This window comes from Malus domestica, chromosome 05 (genome assembly GCF_042453785.1).
Source record: "Malus domestica chromosome 05, GDT2T_hap1".
Taxonomy (NCBI): Eukaryota; Viridiplantae; Streptophyta; class Magnoliopsida; order Rosales; family Rosaceae; genus Malus; species Malus domestica.
This window is the reverse complement of record NC_091665.1, coordinates 44,176,205-44,196,507: the sequence shown is the minus strand read 5'-3', so window position 1 is coordinate 44,196,507 and position 20,303 is coordinate 44,176,205. Positions and strand designations below refer to the sequence as shown.

Sequence of the window (20,303 nt, the reverse complement as noted above, 5' to 3'; positions counted from 1 at the left end):
TGATTTTTTATGTACAAATATGATTTTTTATTAAAATAAATAATACCAGGAGTTTTTCGTTAAAATTCTCTTTTAAATCTTGCAAGGAGACAAAAATTGACAGATCTGGTGCAGTCTAGATTTGGTGTATAGAATCTTGTTTGAAACATTTAAAAAAATTTGTGGGCTTTTGAGTTCAGCCTAAAGCCCAACCAAACCATTCCCAATGTTTGGCCCACATTTCAACATATAGACATAGTACTTCTTTAATCCCATCTATAACCCACAAAGGGGTAGATTGTGCCATTGGAGTCAATCATCCATTTTGGAGTACCTGTTTAAGAATCACCTGAAAAGTGTTTTTTTTTCAAAAAAAAGCCAAAAGCACTTTATGTCATTTCGGAAGCAATTTTAAACAAGTACAAATGCATGCATTTCAAATCAATTGTTATGAGTTATAATATGATTAATATTGGTCTCTTATTTTCCCCCCAATTATTCACTTAGGAACAGTGTGGTAAATCTTTTGTATGTGAATATTGTGTTCAACACATTGTTATAATCTTTTGCATGTAAACAGAGTATCGACCAAATCTTTTGTATATAAATAGTATGCTTACACATCAAGTATTATATTTTGTGTATAAATAGTACTATATACAAAATTTTCGTATGGTTGTCACATATGAAGGAGACTGAAACTAGTCAACTCCAAAAGTTCAAGCAATGACCTTTTCTTTTAAGTCCCCAAAGAAAAAAACCCAACAAGATCATCTCCGGATCTTTTTGGTGAGGATCATAGGAATCCATAAATCGTGTTCGTTCATTATACATCATGCGATCAGTTTTTGTCAGGTACTGTTTGTATTTAATTTTAAATAAATATATTTCAAATGATTTCTGACCACACGATATACGATAAACAGATATGATTTACGGATCCCCCGGATCCTCACAAAGAGGATCCGGATTCGAAAATAACTACACCGAATAACTAAGGAAGTGATTTTCTAACTCTCGTTTTTCTCTTCAAGCATTATCTCTCTTTTATTTATTTTTTTTAATCGTAAGATTGAATATATCAAAATCGAATGAATATACAGAACCAAAAAATTAGTTGCATGAAAAAAAATGGGAGTATAAAATCATTATCAATTTTCTATATACCATTTATCCAATGAAAGATGGGCAGAAAATTGTAGACATAGAAGAAAGGAATGAAGGGAAAGCATTTGAAAGCAAAATATTCCATATACCATTTATCAACTGATTAAAAAACAAAAATATTATAGAAAAAAAAAAGGTAAAAAATCACTTCACAGTTTTAACACACATTCCAATCACACAAACCAATCACAATAGCAATTCCAATCACAGTAACTAGATCTTTCTTTCTTCCTTTGTTTCATGCATTGGTCAAGATGTTGCATTCGGAGCTCGACCCTTATTCATCTCGGGTCCGGGTCCTTGCCATTCCTCCCCCGATTGCACCACCATACCTGGATTATACGGCGGAACCACCGCAGCATTCCTCACTCCATAGAACACCTGTTGCTGCTGCTGCTGCTGGCTCACTCCATTGGAAACCACCCGAGCTGACACGTCATACGGGTCCATTCCCGCCACTGGCCTCAACCCTCCGCCATATATTTGACCCATACCTGGTATTGGGTTATGGTACCCCATTGGAATCTGACTCCCTACTTGGTGGTATTGCTGATGGACATACTGACTCTGAATCGGAAACGGCTGGACCTGTACGGTTGTGGGTGGAACCTGACCCGGATAATAGTAAACGGGTACTGGCTGAACCATATGACCCGGGTAATTAGGATCCGGCATATAATGCACCCCGGGGTTGCCCGCGAACCCAGTTGCTTGCGACACGGGCAACTCAACCGTCTCGGAAAATCCCTCCGATTGATTCTCTTTCGTCTCGATGGCTTGATTCTCGATGGCTTGATTGGAATCGGGTCGGGTTTTCACCGGTGGTAGACTCGGCATCGACGGCACGGATGGCACAGACGACGTCGAGCAGAACGGCGAGGAAGTTAGCGGGGCAGGTGAACCCGGATCCGAAACCGACACGTTGTCATGCAATACGGGTCGGGCCTTCGGTTTGAACTCGTCACCGCGAGAGGGAGTGTCGTCGGAATTGTCCAACCCGAATAAGTAGTCAGGCACTTCGGAGAAGATCGAAGAAGCTTCGGAGCGGTTCCGCTCGAGCATCGCGGAATTGGACGCGCCGCTGTTGAGAGCGTCGAGGAACCAGAGCTCGCGCTTGGCGGAGCCGTCGAGGAGCGAGCTGATGCTGGAGGATCGCGAGTTAATCGAATCGTCGCTGCCTTTGACGAAGAGAAAGAGGCGGAGCCGCGCCGACTTTGAGTTTAGATTCTGTGCGACGCGGTCGTACTCCTCCATCATGTTGTCGACGTCCTCGTCGGTGGTGACAGAGATCAACGAGTCGAGGTCCTCGTTCGGCAGCTGGTACTTCACCGTCACGTCACTCAACCCTGCCGCACGCAATCAAAACCCATCAATTAACAAAATTAATTAAGCAACAGAATTGCGATAATACGCCGTCGTTTCAACGAGTTTACTTGCCTGAGAGTTTAGATAACTTCGAGAGAAGGGCGGAGAAAGAGGTGGTGCGCTGGACGGCGACAATTCGGGTATCGCCTCCGACATAGCGAAGCTGATTGTCGTGCGGGCGAGGCAAGATCTTGCCGCCGAAGCTGCACATGAACCGTACACGCGAGTTGAGATCGTGAGACGGGTGGTCCGAGCGCGGGGTCGAGGCGACCGAGTCGGTGGCGGCGGAGTCCAACTCGGAGGGGTGGAGTGACGCCATTATCCGACGGCGATATGAACTCTGCTGTCTGCAACGAAAAGTTGTGAAGCGGTTAGCTTTTGGTGTATCGGATTCAACGCCGAGGATTTTTCGAATTAAAATATTTTATTTCTTTTGCTGATGGATCGGCGTGGAGTCCGAAATCGAGTTGGAGACGGTGAAGAATGTCTGGGAGTGGAAATAGAGAGAGGTTTGGATGTATCATGTATGTGACGGCTAGGGGCGTCACAGATTCCCTCACCCGACCCTAGTTTTCAGTTGGGTTTTTGACCTGGGTCCCGCTTACTATAGTTTCTTTCTGTTTTTTTTACCTAATTTAGTTAAAATAAATGATAAAGAGACTTTTTTAAGGAGTGTGCGTGCTCCACACATATCATTTTACTTCTCATATATCTTTTAATTTTTTATCGTCAGATCGGATAAAATGAATAAATCAAACAATATAAATTAATAAAGGATGTGTGAAAAGTAAAAAAGTATGTGTAGATAGCACAATCATTTTTCAAAGTGAATATTTCTCATTGACTCGTCATCTCATAGTTCAATATTAATTTTGTGCCAATATTATAGATTATTATGCAAAAAACATCAGGTGACAGAGAGTTCCCACTTTTGAGAATCTCATTTAGCATTTCTTTTTAGCAATTATTCACTTCGTATTATGATGTAATGGTATTACTCTTCGCTTATAAGTGAAGTTTGATTATCGTCAAAGACGAATTTAAATTATATTATTAGTGCTAGTTCATTGCGAGGCTTAACCCACACTTAGCTTACTCTCCACTCTTTTAATGTTAATATTATTTGTTAAAAAAAAATTGAGTATAAATTAATGTCACACCATTACACAACTATTAACCACTTGGCATTGAAAAATGATATGGTCGGTTTTATTTTTCCTTCATTTTTAATGCTATTATTCTTTCTCTCAGATCAGTTTGCAATTTCATTGAGATGAGATGAGAGAGCGGATGGCGGAGTTGAGTGAGCTAGGTGGAGGAAGGTGGTGGAAAAAGGAAAGGGATCCTTCCTGGATTCTTTCCACCAAGTCCATCATTTATGCTCATATTAAAATTTAATTAAATGATTAAAATTATTATAACTTCTAAATGGACCCCTTATTTATAATATTTGAATCAAATTTCAATAATTCAGATGAGTGAACTTATGAATTTGGATCCGACGATGATTCATTTCCGTGGAAAAATGCTTTAAGGGGACCGGGTACCTGGGCCAGGGGTCATTGTCTCATTGTCAGATGCAACGTGGCTGTTTGTCACCACTTTGTCCCGGGGTTTTGCTGGCCCCTCCGGCTTGCTTCGCGGGTCCCCTCACCGCCCAATCATAGTAACGAGGATCCTCTCTGGATCCTTGTACGAGGATCATGGAGATTCTTAAATCGTATCTGTTTATCGTATATTATACGGTTATAAATTATTTTAAATATTTTTATTTAAAATTAAATATAAATAGTATTTGACAAATGTACAATAAACGGATACGATTTGAGAATTTTCAAGATCCTCACAAATAGGATCCTCATTCCAATCATAAGAGTGTTTGATGTTCAACATTTATCTAAAAATAAATTTCAGCGTGCCGAAAAATAGAGTGTTACATCATGTCTCATTATAAGTGATAAAATATTTAACTAATATTTTTCGGTACTTATATAATATCACGTAGTGTACCATTTCGTATTCAAACACACTAAATAATTTCTTCAACCTTAACGTTGTGGGGTTCTTTCTTGGACTAGAAGAACTAATATAAAACTGAGACGTAAACTAAGTAAGAAATTAATCATGCAATACCAAATGAGAAACTTAAATTAGTGGGATATGATGAGTAATAGCCCCTTGACATATTAACAATGTCATTGACCACCCATATTACCATGGTCATCTACAGCTAATTCAAGCTATTTTGATAAATAATTTGATATTTATAAATATAATTTTTGGACGTGTCGTTAACGCACTTCACATAAATCGCAATTTAAAATCGAACACATTATAAACATATATTGTTGTCGTATTATCTTAATCAAAATTAATATATTTTTTTTAAGAAATACTTAATACCATTTTAACTAACATTATGTTTGGATGAAGAAATTTAAGATTACAAAGGAATTTTAAAATGATGAAAATTTAAATAATGGAGTTTTATTCTATAGAATTTGTGAATTTTCTTGTTTGGGTAACCTAAAAGAACAATGAAATTGAATACGGAATTTGTTGTTTTTAAACTCTAACACCTATTTACATGGAATTTAAACTTGAGAATTGGAAGTTCCAAATTCTAAGTTTTTTTCCATGCGGAAATTCTAAATTTCTATGTTTATGAATCCAAACAAGAGAATTAGTACATGTCAATTTATAAATTCTGTCTTTAATCCAAAATCTAAATTTATTTCCCTCGTCCAAACATAGTGTAAGTAAAAATCAGGTGTTGCTAAACGAACTCATGACCAATAATAAGATTGTAAGGTAATTTTCTTCTCTGTTCACGTTTGTTTATAGAATAATTGAAATCAAATTATCCTCCTTAAAATGAGAGCAAAAATTGAGATATTGTTTTGTGGTTCAATACGAAGGGAAAAGGTCAAAGTGAATAAATGGGGTATTAATTTATAGAATATGAGTCTTTGTCTCTGATAAAGTTGGGAATAATTAAAGGGACGTTTATGGTAATATCTAAGTTGGGCGGTGGAACTGGCAAACAAACCTTTTAGAGACAGAGACATTGCAACGTACATTAGTTAGCTCTCTTATATTAGCAAGCACTGTAGATTCTTACATGTAATCGAAGATGTATCTTGATCATATTATAAAACCGAATCAAATTGTATGATAAAAAAAAGATGTGTTGACCAAAAACCGGCCAAACTCAGTTTGAAACCAAACTGAATCGGTCTGACCGATTTCAATTTTATTTCTACATAATGGGTCCAAACTAAACTGAACCGAACTGTATTATTAATTTTTCTTTTTAAGAATCCATTAAGCTTTTGTTTTTATTTAAGTGTTTAGCCCAAATATAAATTCCAAACATAAGCCCAAATAAAATTACACTTACAAACCAAGCCCAAAATCTACTCAAAGTTTCAAACATCTGGGCACCTTCTTGGTTAAAATACACTTGGTGTTTTTTTTTTTTTTTTGACTTTTTTTATTAGCACCCCACATAATGTTGAATATATCTCACATTAAAATTTAATGTTAAATGACTTGTATATCTTAATATGCAATGACTATATCGACCTTATAAGATTATAAAAAAAAATTAAAATAATTCTAAATACACCTCGAATAACACATCCCAATATTATTTATCTTCTTCAACTCTCAAAACCATTCACTCTCCATTGTATGTAGAACAAAACCCTAATCAATAAAACTACAAAGACGTTAATTGAAAAAAATTATTCATAAGATAATCTTAATCCAAAACCAAATACACTTCACATTGATAATTGATATTCAATAAATTAATCCCAACTTTTGTCCCCATCTTCATATTCCTACTTGGGCAGTTTCCATCTTTTTGATCCTGATTCATTCAATCAAATCAATCTTCCATACCAAATCAAGTAACCCCTTAATTAGTCTTATTAGTTGGTTGTTCGGCTCAGAGAAGCAATACAAAGGCCCTCATTTGCAAGTCTTGTTTAAAGGATATATGATTTCCACATATTTTCGAGGAGAGCTTGGAAAGGTTGTCCCTTTCTTTTGCATACACATCTTTTAGGTTTCGCAACATTATTTTGCTTATCTTGGGTTGAAGTCCAAACAAAAATAAATGGAGGAACTGAAGCACTGGCCTTTCCTTTAAATGTTGTGACCTCAAGTTTTTAATCAAAGCAATGTTACTCTTTAATCAACATTTGGCGTGGCGTGGAAGAAGAAAAAGAATAATTGTGGCCGGTTCTTGCTAAAGAAGGAGGAGGGCTAAAAATTTTTACCCACCTTTGACTATGACTAACCATTATTCTACAAAATCAAAAGTAAAATCATATCATTTACAAACGAGCTTTAAGTCAAGACGATTTTGAATTCATTTCAAATTGAAAAGACTACCAAAGGCCATAAGAATAGTGTAAGGTAATGAATCCCGCTAGATTAGGGATTGCGATGCCTATCAATAATATGGATCCCATTAAAATCGAATAATTTAGGATCCTAATTTAGAGGAATTCAATGCATGCTTGCCTATGGTACTCGTCTGATCCAACCTTTGATCTTTTTTCATGAACAACGGTTGAATTTCCAACGTGACAGTCGACCCTCGAATATATTACTTTGTCAACTGACTCAATTAAAGCGTGCATGCTATTATTTCCGTGCCTCTTTACGATACAGATATCGAGGACCAATTATTTGCCACTCTTGCAAAAAAGTTACGTAAAGTTTTATTTATTTATTGAGTAATGTTAAAGAAACTAAATTTAAATATTAAATTTGCAAACGATGTATCATCAATAAAAGTAAGCATGTTTATTAACGTGTAAGTAATAAATTAATTGTCAACATCCATATAATTTAATTTTCAAAATTTTATTTACATATTTATATTCCTAACATTACTCTTATTTATTTGAATAACAGAGAATACTAAACAGAAGCCTCATTAAATACAAAAACGACAATATTTATATTAAAACTCGAGTTAGCTAACTAATTTGTTATATATTTATCTTTTTGTAAATGTATTTTAATCACACTTTCTCAGTACTCTCTTAAGTTGTCTGTAGCTATGCATAATTGTGTCCAAAGAATGTAAATTATCTACTTGGATTTGCTTCAATAACATAACAATTGATGAAATTGATATTCTACCATAAAAACACATAGCAAACATTGTCCCTTACCGATGTAGAATAACTCTCAACATGCCCCCGCACATGTGGCGGATTTCAAGCCTACACATGGACAACAACTGGGTGATGTGGAGTGTGTGGCCGTTTGGCTTCACACAAGGACAACCCGCTCTAATACCATGATGAAATTGAGGTTCCACCATAAAACCAATTGGCAATATAGGGAGTAGTGCAAAACCATATAAGCACATAGCAAACCTTATCCTTCACCAATGTGGGACAACTCTCAACAACAATAGCCTTGGAATCCAGTTCAATACTCAAATCAATAACACTCTTGTCAAAAGCAAATTGTAAACCAAGGTATAAACTTCATAAATTAGCATCACAAACCTGCCCTTCTTCCAAGTTAACAGCAAAGCCTCCTAACCAATTGCAATTATGATATCTAAGGACGCCACCAACCCCAATTCGACTAGATACCGTCCTTCTACATAAGGGGTATCCCAAAAAAGTGAAATTTGTATCTCGACAGGTTTAACGGAAAAATTACAAAAGCATTCATCCATTCAGCCACATCTCTCACAATGATCAATTTTTTTTTTTTTTGAACAAACGATATTATTATACTAAGGGGAGATGATGGACTCAGCCTCACAATAGACTAGTAAAAATGTGGTTCAAATTCGCATTTGACGAGAACCGAACCTAAGACCTCTTACTTATCAGTGAAAATGAATACCGATATATCGTAATATTAAGTGGCCACAACAATCACTTTTAGCTAGATCTATAGGAATGACAAAATTTACTAATTAACTCGTATTAAGTACAAAAATTTACTAATTAGAATTACTCGCAAATAAGAAAATTATGCTAATCAAATGGTGCATTAGACTCTTGAAATGGTGCTATATTATTCAATGAGCCGTCGGCTCAAGAGCTATGATTTTATTAATTAGAAAAATTAGTATGATACTATATTTCGAGTTAGGATCCTCGCCGGATCCTCTTTGTGAGGATTCCGGGAATTCTCAAATCATATTCGTTCATCGTACATCGTGCGGTCAGAAATCATTGTAAATTTTTTTTATTTAAAATTGAATATAAATAGTATCTGACGAAAATTAATTACACGATGTACGATAAACAAATATGATTGGAGAATCTCTGGGATCCGCACAAAGAGGATCCTAGCAAGGAAGAGGATTCGGCCGAGGATCCTCCCTCCTATATTTCAGCGTTCATATTACCTGTCAACCTGCGTTTGTACGATGGAAACGTAAAGCATATGGTATTTTACAATTTCTACTATTTTGACCTGTTTATTGACAAATATGATGTTACTACAAAAATTTCAATAGTAAACGTACCCTTCAGATTTCTTGGCAAATAAGTACAAATTAGCAATTTGGATTGATTTCCTTGTATTTTTATTATCTTTTATAAAAAAAATATTCAAAATTTTAAATCACGTGTTTGTGTGTATATGGGACATCTATTTTGTTTTTGTTATTTTTTTAATAAAATAATGCGGCACTGTATAATAAAGTACAGCTGTTTGACGAAATAAAAGTCGCTAGTGTTGGCTCAGTTGGTGAAGTTTCTAATTTGTGTGTCCATCCATCAAGGTTTGAGTTTCAGTATTAGTAGGTTTCGTTAGTTTGTGATCTGTAAATTCTTACATAAGTCTACACATATGACGGTTGAAAATTAGATATCATGCATAAATTCTCGAAATTATGAGCATGCCTTGATGATGCCGGTGGTGAAATACCAATCTTCCCTAAACTTTTAAATATCAAAAAGCCACAAGCGACCAAAAATCTAAAAGAATGCAAATAATAGGATATTTCGGGACAAATAAAATACAGGATCTTCAACCAAAACGGCACCAAATCGTATCCGTTTCACACTCCTCCCCAGAAATAGAAGTATAGGTAAGGTAACCCAAAAGTCTATCACTTTCCCATTGAATATAGTGTAGGTTTTTGCTTTAGAAGTCAATCTTTTGGACCATTTCCTGACCTAGTCGACTAGATACTTATCCACGCAGGAATGTAAACTATTATTTTGTGTTATTAGTTTAAGATTCTACTTCTGTATCTTAACCGTCCATTGTTAGAATATATTATTTCGTTTCATTAATTTAAGATACCGTATAATGATCTAACCCATTAAGCTGTTTTTGTCAATCACAACCAGAATCAAACTTTTTGGAAAAAAGAGAAACCCTTTACTTTATTTTTGCTTTTAAATTCTACAGCTTGCTGTCATCTTGCTTTCAGATTACTTTGCAGTCCAATCCAACCCCATCCTCACTGTGCACAAATGAATCTCAAGGTTGTTGGCTTTGTCATTTTAATCATTTTATATATTTTATAACTCAATAGTTTATCATTTTCCATGCATCTTGATTAAAGCCTGCAATAATATCATAATATATATAATATATATCTGTATATATTTTTCTGGCACAGACATTGTGCTTTTAATTTTTTTTAATTTTCTGGAAACAGAAGGGTATATACTGTTGAAAAGCCAGTTGCATATTCAAGTCAGCCTCAAGAATCTGAACAGGTAATTGCCAGAAAAGCTGTATTTACGTAGTGATTTCTGCCTTGTAATCTGTTTCAAGTTGACCATTTAGAACGGTAGCCATTGGTGAAGTCATATGAGTCAAATTTACAGTGTATGCAGGAAGATTATTGAATTATATGAAGTGTCTAACTTTGTGTGTTTCTGCAACATAGGAAGCAGCCATGACCGAGGAAAATGGAACCAAGGCTCCCATAAAGCTTGAGGTTTGTGCTCAAAGCATTGAACTTTGTTTCCTCAAATTGATTTAGGCATTGAGATTTCTGTCGAGAGTGTGAATTCCACATCGGGGTATTAAAGCCTATCTAATAGTTTAAAAGACCTTGAGCCTCCCCACCCATTGCCAATTGGTTTTGCGATTATGATATCAGAGCAGGCTATCCACGTAACCGTTGGATGCTCACCTTCTATGACTCTTGAGGTTTTTCGTATTTTTGAAATTCTTTTCTATTTGAAAAGTGATATCTGATATGTTTTGAATTGTTGCAACAAGCAGGGACAGTATAAAGCTATAGCAGTTTGTTGGTTCCTGGGGCTGGGATCCCTTGTCGCTTGGAACAGTATGCTCACTATAAGTGATTACTACTATAACTTGTTTCCGGTAAGCGTTACGAATGATCTTTTTGAGATTAAATGAACCATCGTTTTCGTTTTTTGCATTTGGGTGAGTCTAAGTACTTGTTCGTAATTTTAACTTGTAAACTAATTAGGCTTGAAGTTGCAGCCTGCACGGCTACGAAAAAGTTATGAACTTTACGTATCTATTTTCCCTTTTACTTGTTTACAAAGAAAGAGGGAAGTCTCTGATTAGAAGTCTGATGAAAATTTCTTTCCGTAGACTTACCATCCTTCGCGGGTTCTCACCATTGTTTATCAACCATTTGCACTTGTAACAATGGCAACACTAGCATACCATGAAGCAAAGGTTGACACCAGGAAGCGGAATTTAATTGGATACGCTCTCTTCTTCCTTGCTACCTTGATGCTTATAATTGTAAGTAAAGCATTTGCTCTATTGTGTGGCATGTTTTCTGTTGCTTTCGATAGATTAACTTCACTCTCAACTTTGTAAATAGGTGGATGTAGCCACATCTGCGGGCGGGGGAATTGGACCTTATATTGGTATATGCACATGCGTTGGTGCATTTGGGGTTGCAGATGCCCACGTTCAAGGTGGAATGGTCGGAGACCTTTCGTTTATGCGCCCGGAATTCATCCAGGTTGGTCTCCTTTCACAGTTCTTTAATGTTTGTGATGACTTCTGTTTGTAATATAATGTTCTGTTTCTGCAGTCCTTCTTTGCTGGCTTGGCTGCATCAGGCGCTCTAACCTCCGGCTTGAGGCTGATAACAAAAGCTGCGTTTGAGAAGTCACATGATGGTCTTCGCAAGGGGACGAGTACGTGAATTTCCTTTACCTATAGACAGTTTGGGTGATTGATATATTTTCATATGCCTCTTCTCGTATTGTGGTTGTATGTGTCAAAGCCGAGGAGTTGCGTAAGTTCTTTAAAGATGTCCTAGAAAACAATTACAAATTAGGTGGCTCAGCAGATTCTCTATTAAGCTGCTTTCTGAAGCTAGAATAACAATACATTCTGATCGACAATTTCAATTCTTCGGTCGATGACAATGTTTTGTGTAATTGATCTTTTGTAGTGTTGTTCTTGACAATTTCCACATTCATCGAATTTCTCTGTATTCTTCTATATGCAATGTACTTCCCGAGATTGCCTATAGTGAAGTACTACCGCTCAAAGGCAGCTTCTGAAGGCTCTAAAACTGTAACCGCTGATCTTGCTGCTGCTGGTATCCAAACACAAGAAGACATAGAAGTATAGAACCTTTCTCTAAAATCTGATGATGCATATAGTCTTACAGCATGTTCTTGAGGATGCTAACAAGCTTTCTAAAATTATCGCAGGTCTCAAACGATGCCAAAGTTGTTCCAACTCGATTGAGCACTATGCAAATATTCAAGCAGAATATAGATTTTTGCCTTGACTTGTTTCTGATATATGTGCTGACATTATCAATCTTCCCTGGTTTCATATTCGAAAATACCGGAAAGCATCAGTTGGGGTCATGGTAAGTTTCGATTCCTTTCATATTTTAAATGCTTGTTCTCTAAGTATGGCCTCGTAATCTCATTTACTCTGGTGCGGTTGCCTGTTGTGAACTCTCTCAGGTATCCGCTTGTTCTGATTGCAATGTACAATGTGTTGGATTTGATATCGCGATACATACCCCTCATCAAATGCCTGAAGATCGAGTCCAGAAAGGGCCTCCTGATTGCAATCCTATCGCGTTTCCTCTTCGTTCCAGCGTACTACTTCACCGGAAAGTACGCTGACCAAGGGTGGATGATCTTGCTGACATCAATCTTAGGATTAACAAATGGTTACCTAACTGTCTGTGTCATGACAGTGGCACCCAAAGGCTATAACGTACGTAACCAGTTCTGAATATAACTTAATTTTTTGCGGTTTCCAATGAAAACGAAATCAAGAGGTCGCACTTGGTGCAATGGCAAGTGCCTTCGCCCATGAACGGTAGGTCTCAGGTTTGAGACTTGGGAGCAGCCTCTCCATAAATGGGGGTAAGGTTAGCCGACATTCACCTCTCCCAGACCCTGCGTAAAGCGGGAACCTTGTGCACTGGGTATGACCTACGACCTAATGAAAACGAATCAAAACTAATTTCTTGGGTTGTTTGGTTTGCAGGGACCTGAGCAAAATGCCTTGGGAAATATACTTGTTCTATGTCTTTTGGGCGGCATATTTGCAGGGGTTTGCCTTGACTGGTTGTGGCTAATTGGTAAGGGCACATTCTAAGGAGCAAAAGTGTGGGATTGAAGAAATAAACTTGCTCGTTTGAATGCTAATTTCGCTCTTCCGATGGATTGAAGAATGATTAGGAACTGCGAACTGCAACGTGTAAATGATTTGTTTCGGGTTTATAGTTTGATGCACCGTTTGAAAACCCATTAGATTTCATGTCATTGATTTGTAGCACTTTTATTCATACTTGAATGAAGATAGATATATTTGGTGTGACATATTGAAGAGTCTATTAAGCCTGCAGCAGCTAAACCTTATGCACATATTTTCGTTGACCAAGTCAACGGTGGACTAATTAATTACCTTTAAAACTTGGTTTAAGCATCATAAAGCAAAGTTTATACAAAAACAAATGCTGAACATGACTTGCACTTAATTAGTGAAGAAAACCCTGCTCCTAAATACAAATCTTCCCTTTCTATTTCCCCCCTAACCTTCATTACTCCAACTGGGGAGAGATTCTACTGCGTAGCTAGGGCATAACGCTCTATGCACGCAATGAGAATAGAAAGAGAATATACCTCCGATTATACTCAAGATTTTTTTTATCGGTGTAGCTAATTTGTACAGAGGGAAAACTATAGGCAGCTGATTAGATCATCTAAATCACAGTTGACCAAAGTCAAACACTGCATAACATGCTTTCTCTATATTGAATTCAGATTCTCTCCAGATTTCTAGGTCCGAAGCCGTAAGACCAGAAAATCATAACCATTCAAGAGCTTGGTTTTGTGTGAGATGGGCTGGTGGATTGGATTAATGAGGGTCTCATGATTTAGATTGAGTAATCCGAATTTCCTGATTTGTCAGCTCCAGACACAAAGATCTCGAAATGATTTGAATTCCTCTATATCTCCTCAACCCTTGAGTTTTTTCATTTTTGTCCTCTCATTTCCTGAAATCTCCAATAATCAAATTTAAACATTCTTACTTTTCGGAGTTCCACTAGTTTTATGGATACAATACAGTTAACTTTGTCTTTAAATATAAAAAGTTAAATTTGCAGTTTTAATCCCTTCGGATAAAATAAGTGTTTTTTACTGTTACCATTTAAACGGTTAATCTTAAATTCTCATGCATATATGTAATAGCATAGCATGCACTTTCTAGAAAATCTCATCACTTGCCAGTATCACCATATCAGAACCCAAAAAATGCCTGGATATATATGTGGTTTTTGAAGAAACTACCTTGTTAGCCATTTTCGTTATCTGAGTACACATACGCGTGCTAAGAGGTTAGTATATTATAACTAAACGCTGCCTTGTTGTAAACCCAATACTTTGCCTACCACTCTAAGTCTCTAACTTTTCCAATGCATGGTTACATGAAGCAATAGTTTCTTATGTTCGGAAGGATTAAGGGCACTAATTTAGATTCATATCTTTAGCATTAATAAACGTTTCGACTTCCTTTTCATCTTCCCTTTGTTCTGTAAAGCTCATCCCCATACTTATAATTTTTCTCTTCATTGTAATGGCGGTTTTGTTAAACACTCTAATATGTTTCATTAAAATCGTTTTTATCAAGAAGTAAATAAATATACTAAAAATGTTGGCTTTCACTAAGATTCTGAGGTTCGACAAACTAGTACAGCACCCAGTTTGCCTATTCCGGAGCTTGCACAAAGAGTCAATTCCGTTATTAACCTTTTAACATACATAACTCATAATTTATATAGGGACACATGATGTACCACCTTATGTGACGGTCACACTGAAAAATCTCTCCAAGGCCGGGTTCATACTTGGTTATGCTGAATCCATAGGAAAAGCCGACATCATCATTGCGGAACTGGTTGCGCGCCCTCAGAAGAGGCCTTGAGTTGGTGTTGGAAAATGGTTGGAGTGACGTGTGGCTCGAAGGAGACGCGAAGACATTGCTTCAGATTATTGAGGAGCAATGGCGAAGCCAGGAATTATTTGTTGGGTAGGCTAAACTAAAATTATTACTACGAAATCAAATGGTTAAATTTTTTTGTTACTTACATGAAGTTACACAATAATAAGCCTTAAAGCAATAATTTGAAGTAAGAAATTATATTAGATGTCTGGTGAGGATCATGAGGTTGCTCAGTTGATACTGGTGTGATATCATTAGATGCAAAAGGTATATCACTCTCTAATTTATCACCATCATATATTTTTCTAAAAAATGAATCAATAGTTCTTAACATCTTCATTGAACAGTTGACCTAACAAATTGATAAACAATAAACAAGTTTATATAATAAATTATATTTCTAAGACATCTATCAGAAAAAAAAAATGTTAAATGTGAAACCGAACTTTTCAAGTACAAACTCTTAAAATTCAAACAATAAACAAATAAAGTCATCAAGAATTAAGAATAAAGTAGTCAGAAACTTACCTATTGACGAGAAAAATCAATAAACTTTCACAATTGTAGGCTCAGTATCTGTGAATTATACACGAATGTAACCAAAGCTTTCTGAAAAGTGAAAATGGGCTACCGTTATAGCCTTCAAAAGCCGAAAATAGTCTTAGGAAACGTGTAAGTATTATAGTCTTAAGAAACATGTAAGTATTAGGGTGCGTTTGTTGCACCGGACTGTCTCGGACTGGACTAGCTGCAGGAACTAAACTGGACTGGCTTAGACTAGACTAAGCTGGACTAGTTTAGTGAAGCGTTTAGTGCAGTGTCAGGACTAAGGAACAGACTAATAACAAATTCTAATATTATATTATTTAATTCATATTTATTAATATTTTACATTATTTAATAAATATTTAGTAATATTTTATTATTAAATCTGCCTTATTTCTCATTCTAGAAGTCCTTCCATTCCCAATTCCGTTCATCCTCTCTTTCTGCCTTTTCTCCGCCCCTCTCCCTCTGTTTTCTTCCTAATTTTACTTCGTCCCTCTCCCTTTTTTTCTTCGTCCCTCTTCCTCTTCATCTCCATCTTCTTCTTTTGTTCTCCGTTCAAACGACAAAGCAAGAAAAAGAGGGACGAAGCAAGAAAGAGATTGAAAATTTAGGAGTTGGGAGCGGGTTGCATGTGCGATTGGCTCGAAAGTGGGAGATGGAGAAGGTCTGCAATCAAGGAGTTTCATGTTTTCTGGGTTCGGTTTGCCTTCAGTCAATCCCATCGTCGATTTAAGCTTATACCCACTGCAGATTTTTTTTTTTTTTTTTTTTTTTTTTTTGTGTTTTATGGTTTCTGCATTCGGTTTTCTGTGTTCTATTTTGTAGGTTGGATCTGAATTTGAAAAATGGAACGACTGCATTTTTTTTTTTTTGAATTTTGCGGGATGTGGGTTTGAAAATGGTTGTGGAAGCGAGGAAGAAGATGGAGCAGGGCAAGGAAGGAACGATGTGCGACGAGCAGGACGAGCGACGTTGGGTCTTAGACGACTGACTCTCGCGATTTTCTCTCTATCAGAAGAGGGCTTATGAATCCGGCCGAAATTGGGTTTGCTCGTTAAGAACGGCTAAGGAGGTAGTTAATCCAAGCGAGTCCGGGTTAAGCTCATTAAAGCTAATCCGGATGCACACCAAACAAAGGACTATAGTCTAGTCCAGTCCAATCCTTCTTAATCCTGTCAAACAAACGTGCCCTTATAGTCTTAAGAAATGTGTAAGTATTCATTAAAATGAATAAAATAATAAAATTTAATAATTACTCCTAAAAACCTAGAGCCGTGTGTGATTACTTCCAATGAAACCTTAAATAATAAAATACTAAAACCTAGTTTTTAAAACCTTGTAACTAATCCCTAGGAAATCTAAAAATAATAAAATATTAAAATGTATAGACTACTCCCTAGCAAACCTAGGAAGCGTGTTCAGAACTTTCACTAAAGTAAACAATTTATTTAATATTTTTTAACTCTTTCTTTAGTCTCTTTGTCAGAACTTTTACTTATTGGGCGGCTATAATAATTAAAAATAATAAAATAGTCTAAATTATTAGTATTTTTATGACACACCTCGATCCTAGAATCAATGCGTGCTGGCCGTCACGTCTTGATTATAGGATCGGGGTGGGCCCCGACCACGCCCTCACGGTTTTGTTTTTGGGAACTCACGAGCAACTTACCAGTGGGCAATATCATGCTACGGTGGTGGAGCGGGCCCAGGAAGTGATCCACCCCGGGCCGGAATGTGACATTTTAAGCCCAAACAATTAAAACTCTCCCTAGAGCCCATCCTAACCTTATTACCGCCTCTGCTGTTTGGCAGGTTAGACGGGCAGAGGCACAAAGGCAGATTAGTAAAATAAACTTGATCATACCAGAGATGAACCACTGCGTCCTGACTCATATTATAGAGAAGGCAACAGAGCCGCGGATAAGTTTGCAAAAATGGGGCATAGTTATGGAAAGCCTCATATGTGGCAGCACATTCCTCCCAATGAAGTGTTATCCATCATGCAAGAAGATGCCGAGGGTAAGATCATTTTTCATAAAAGATAAGAATTTAATGCATGCATCCTTCATCCGTATATATTTGTGCTGCCTGGGATAGTGCTATTTTGATGCATAAGATGCTCATTTTTTGAGTTCTTTGGTCAATTAGTTCTTATATATACGTACAGAAACAGGAATTAGTTGATATCATTACCATTGTTCTAAAAATCGGCCTAGGCGGCTGCCTAGGCTTTGGGCGGTGGAGCCCCGCTCCGATTTTGGGCAAGGCGTTTGGAAAAATCGGCTGGAAGCTAGGCGGTCCTAGGCGGTTTTTTTTTTATATATATATTTTTTGTATTTTTTATTAATTGTGTGTTTTTTTTCGTTTTTGGTTTCATGGTGGTATACTTATGGAAATGGTGTATCTAATTTGCAAATGATGGATTTACTACAAGTTCATCTAAGTGTACCTAATTTGCATTTTATCATTATTTTATTATCCATATAAGTATAGGTTTTTTTAGGTGTAAATAGGCACTTATTTACAAATAAATTTACATAAATCTGCCTAGGTCCCGTCTAGCCGCCTAGGCGCTGAACCCCTACTCGCTGCCCGACTAGCGCCCAACGATTTTTAGAACCTTTATCATTAGTCACTTAAGCTTGTAATTTATGAAACTTTGTAAATGAAATATTAGGGCTTTAGAGAGGCTGGGGTGCCTCCAACACCGTGTCTATGATTGTTTACATTTGCTCATCATTTTCCAATGGGTGTGATGCTAACATTCATCTTCTAACTATCATACAAAGAGAAATGACTTCCGCACTCTCATTTCTCCCTCTTTTACTAGTGTTTGAATTGAACAAATTAAAATAGAATTAAGGCATATTAAACAAGAAAAGAAAAAAAAGCAGTGCAAAAGTAGAAAACGAGAGTTTGAAAATAGTTGCAATATAAGAATAAGGAATCTGGTTTGGAATTCAGGGTCGTTGCCATGTATTTCAAAGAATATGTTTTGCCTATAACTGGTAGGTAGGATTTGGAAATATGCATATGAGTTTCAAAGTTGGACCTTCCCTTTAATCATGCGAATTATACGCAAACTAACTTTTTAAATTCAATTTGTAAACTATATGATTGTGTTATTAATAAGAAAATATGTTAAACAATAATTAAGTAATAATTCAATCATCAACAACCGTGTCATTTAGTTTACAAAATTTAGTTTTAAAAGTTCTCTCCCTAGCATTGACCTTTACATGCATAACCTAATCTCTCTTAATAAAATCACCTAACAATCACGATGATTTCAAGAAAATAACAGATCTCGAGAGAGGGTTTTGGGGTTAATTTAGGTGGAGATGTAGTGTAGTACGGTACCATAATCAGCAGTACACATCTAGAGCAGCAATAGTTTTGAGCTGGTAGTACAAGGTCAAGAGATTAAATATAACGTTGTGTACTGCATCTTCAAATTGCTAGTTGCTACAGCCAATTATATAAAGGAAAAGACTCGTCTCAGAGGAGGCATCAATAATTTTATGTATGTTACATATGGAGCTCAAATCAATCATGCCTTTGATCAGGAAGTTCAGCACTGGAGGATCCAGATTGAAGAAACATCATTGAGTGCAGCGTTGATGAAAGTCCGTATTCCTTACGAATCTTCATTAGGCATCGGAAACTTTCGTCAGCTGTGCACCCAATTATGTTTCTATCCATTTTTGCAAAGTGCTCAGCTATTATTTCAATTTTCGACAATATTATGGTAACTAGGTCTTGATCTTCAACGCTTGGGAAGCTAGTAAGTCCTGGAAATGCTGTGGAAAAATCTCTAGTACGTAATATATGTATGTATATGTGTGCGTGTGTGTGTGTGTTTGTTCAACGCTTGATCTTCAATTAGCCTGCAGGCCTTTCTGAGATTGCAAATGTTTTTCATTTCTCTCCTCAATCAGCAAAATGCTAAATTATTTTGTTCTTAATTTCTTTGAATTTGACTTTTAAGGAGAGAGTAGGAAATTAGGAATTAACTACTGTTATAATATATTTATGACTATTTGATCTATATATTCAATTTCTTCATTGGAGCAAAGCATGAACGCTTTGACTTTTTCTCAGTTTTTTTTTTTTTTTTTTTTTTTGGTGTTCTTTCAACCTCCCAATTGTTTGGGGGAAAACATCAAACCTTAATTAAAAAAATAAGTGTTTAATTTAGAATAGAACAAAGGATGAGGAGTACCAATTTTGTAAGCACTTCCTAATTTGGTAAAATAATGAGGTTTACAGCAGAATATATTAGATATATATATATATATATTTTTTTTTTTCCAAAGAGTAGTGTTACATACACCAAACTAGCACAAGCCGAAAGCGGAGAAATTAACCAATGTTAGTCTTTAGGAAAATTTGGAGCAGACAAAGTCTAGCTGGTACTACAAATCCCGGCTGGTTTTCAGTCAGAAATTGTCGAAAAATGCCAATTCCGGTGAAATGGGAATAGCCCAAGATTGGATGGACCATGTTGAACTTAATTTGGTGGATCTTCAAAACGCAAAACAGCAAACGCTAGCATTGGAGGGGTTCTTTAGGAACAACAAGGCAGAATTCTTGCTAGGGTTTGCTGAAGCCATTGGAGAAGCCAACAGCACCATTGCTGAGTTGGTAGCCCTAAAAAGAGGCCTCGAGTTGGTGTTAGAAAATGGCTTTAGAGACGTGTGGATTGAAGGAAATGCCAAAGGCATTGCTTGATATTATTGTGAAGAAAAAGAAGGCAAGATTATCATCCGCAGATGATGACGCATAGAGATCAATTCTTCATTTATATAATGTTGACGTGA

General features: G+C 36.4%; 2 protein-coding genes and 1 pseudogene across 2 annotated transcripts; 2 read left to right on the top strand and 1 right to left on the bottom strand.

Moving 5' to 3' along the window:
- Window positions 1-1,210: 1,210 nt before the first annotated feature.
- On the bottom strand, window positions 1,211-3,057 carry LOC103408822 (RAF-like serine/threonine-protein kinase PRAF). Its single transcript, XM_008347637.4, has 2 exons — window positions 2,584-3,057; window positions 1,211-2,492 (listed from the first exon to the last, which is right to left on the bottom strand). The coding sequence occupies exons 1-2, from the start codon at window positions 2,828-2,830 to the stop codon at window positions 1,396-1,398; spliced, it is 1,344 nt and encodes a 447-aa protein (XP_008345859.2). The 5' UTR covers window positions 2,831-3,057; the 3' UTR covers window positions 1,211-1,395.
- Window positions 3,058-9,879: 6,822 nt separating this feature from the next.
- LOC103434665 (equilibrative nucleotide transporter 3-like) lies at window positions 9,880-13,307 on the top strand. Its single transcript, XM_029103233.2, has 11 exons — window positions 9,880-9,995; window positions 10,172-10,232; window positions 10,406-10,456; window positions 10,747-10,851; window positions 11,089-11,244; window positions 11,327-11,470; window positions 11,543-11,648; window positions 11,909-12,084; window positions 12,174-12,337; window positions 12,438-12,696; window positions 12,973-13,307. Exons 3-11 carry the CDS (start codon window positions 10,415-10,417, stop codon window positions 13,081-13,083), a joined length of 1,263 nt encoding a protein of 420 aa, XP_028959066.1. The 5' UTR covers window positions 9,880-9,995; window positions 10,172-10,232; window positions 10,406-10,414; the 3' UTR covers window positions 13,084-13,307.
- A 1,333-nt stretch (window positions 13,308-14,640) lies between these two features.
- On the top strand, window positions 14,641-17,747 carry LOC103434678 (uncharacterized; annotated as a pseudogene).
- Window positions 17,748-20,303: the final 2,556 nt, after the last annotated feature.

What these genes read in the sequence shown, in the direction of transcription:
- LOC103434665 (XM_029103233.2), top strand. Translation starts at nt 10,415, where the DNA reads ATGACCGAGGAAAATGGAACCAAGGCTCCCATAAAGCTTGAG. An exon ending in AGGCTCCCATAAAGCTTGAG is followed by an intron (nt 10,457 to 10,746) that starts GTTTGTGCTCAA and finishes TGCAACAAGCAG; the next exon opens with GGACAGTATAAAGCTATAGC. An exon ending in TGGCACCCAAAGGCTATAAC is followed by an intron (nt 12,697 to 12,972) that starts GTACGTAACCAG and finishes TTTGGTTTGCAG; the next exon opens with GGACCTGAGCAAAATGCCTT.
- LOC103408822 (XM_008347637.4), bottom strand. Translation starts at nt 2,830, where the DNA reads ATGGCGTCACTCCACCCCTCCGAGTTGGACTCCGCCGCCACCGACTCG. An exon ending in GAAGTTATCTAAACTCTCAG is followed by an intron (nt 2,493 to 2,583) that starts GCAAGTAAACTC and finishes TGCGTGCGGCAG; the next exon opens with GGTTGAGTGACGTGACGGTG.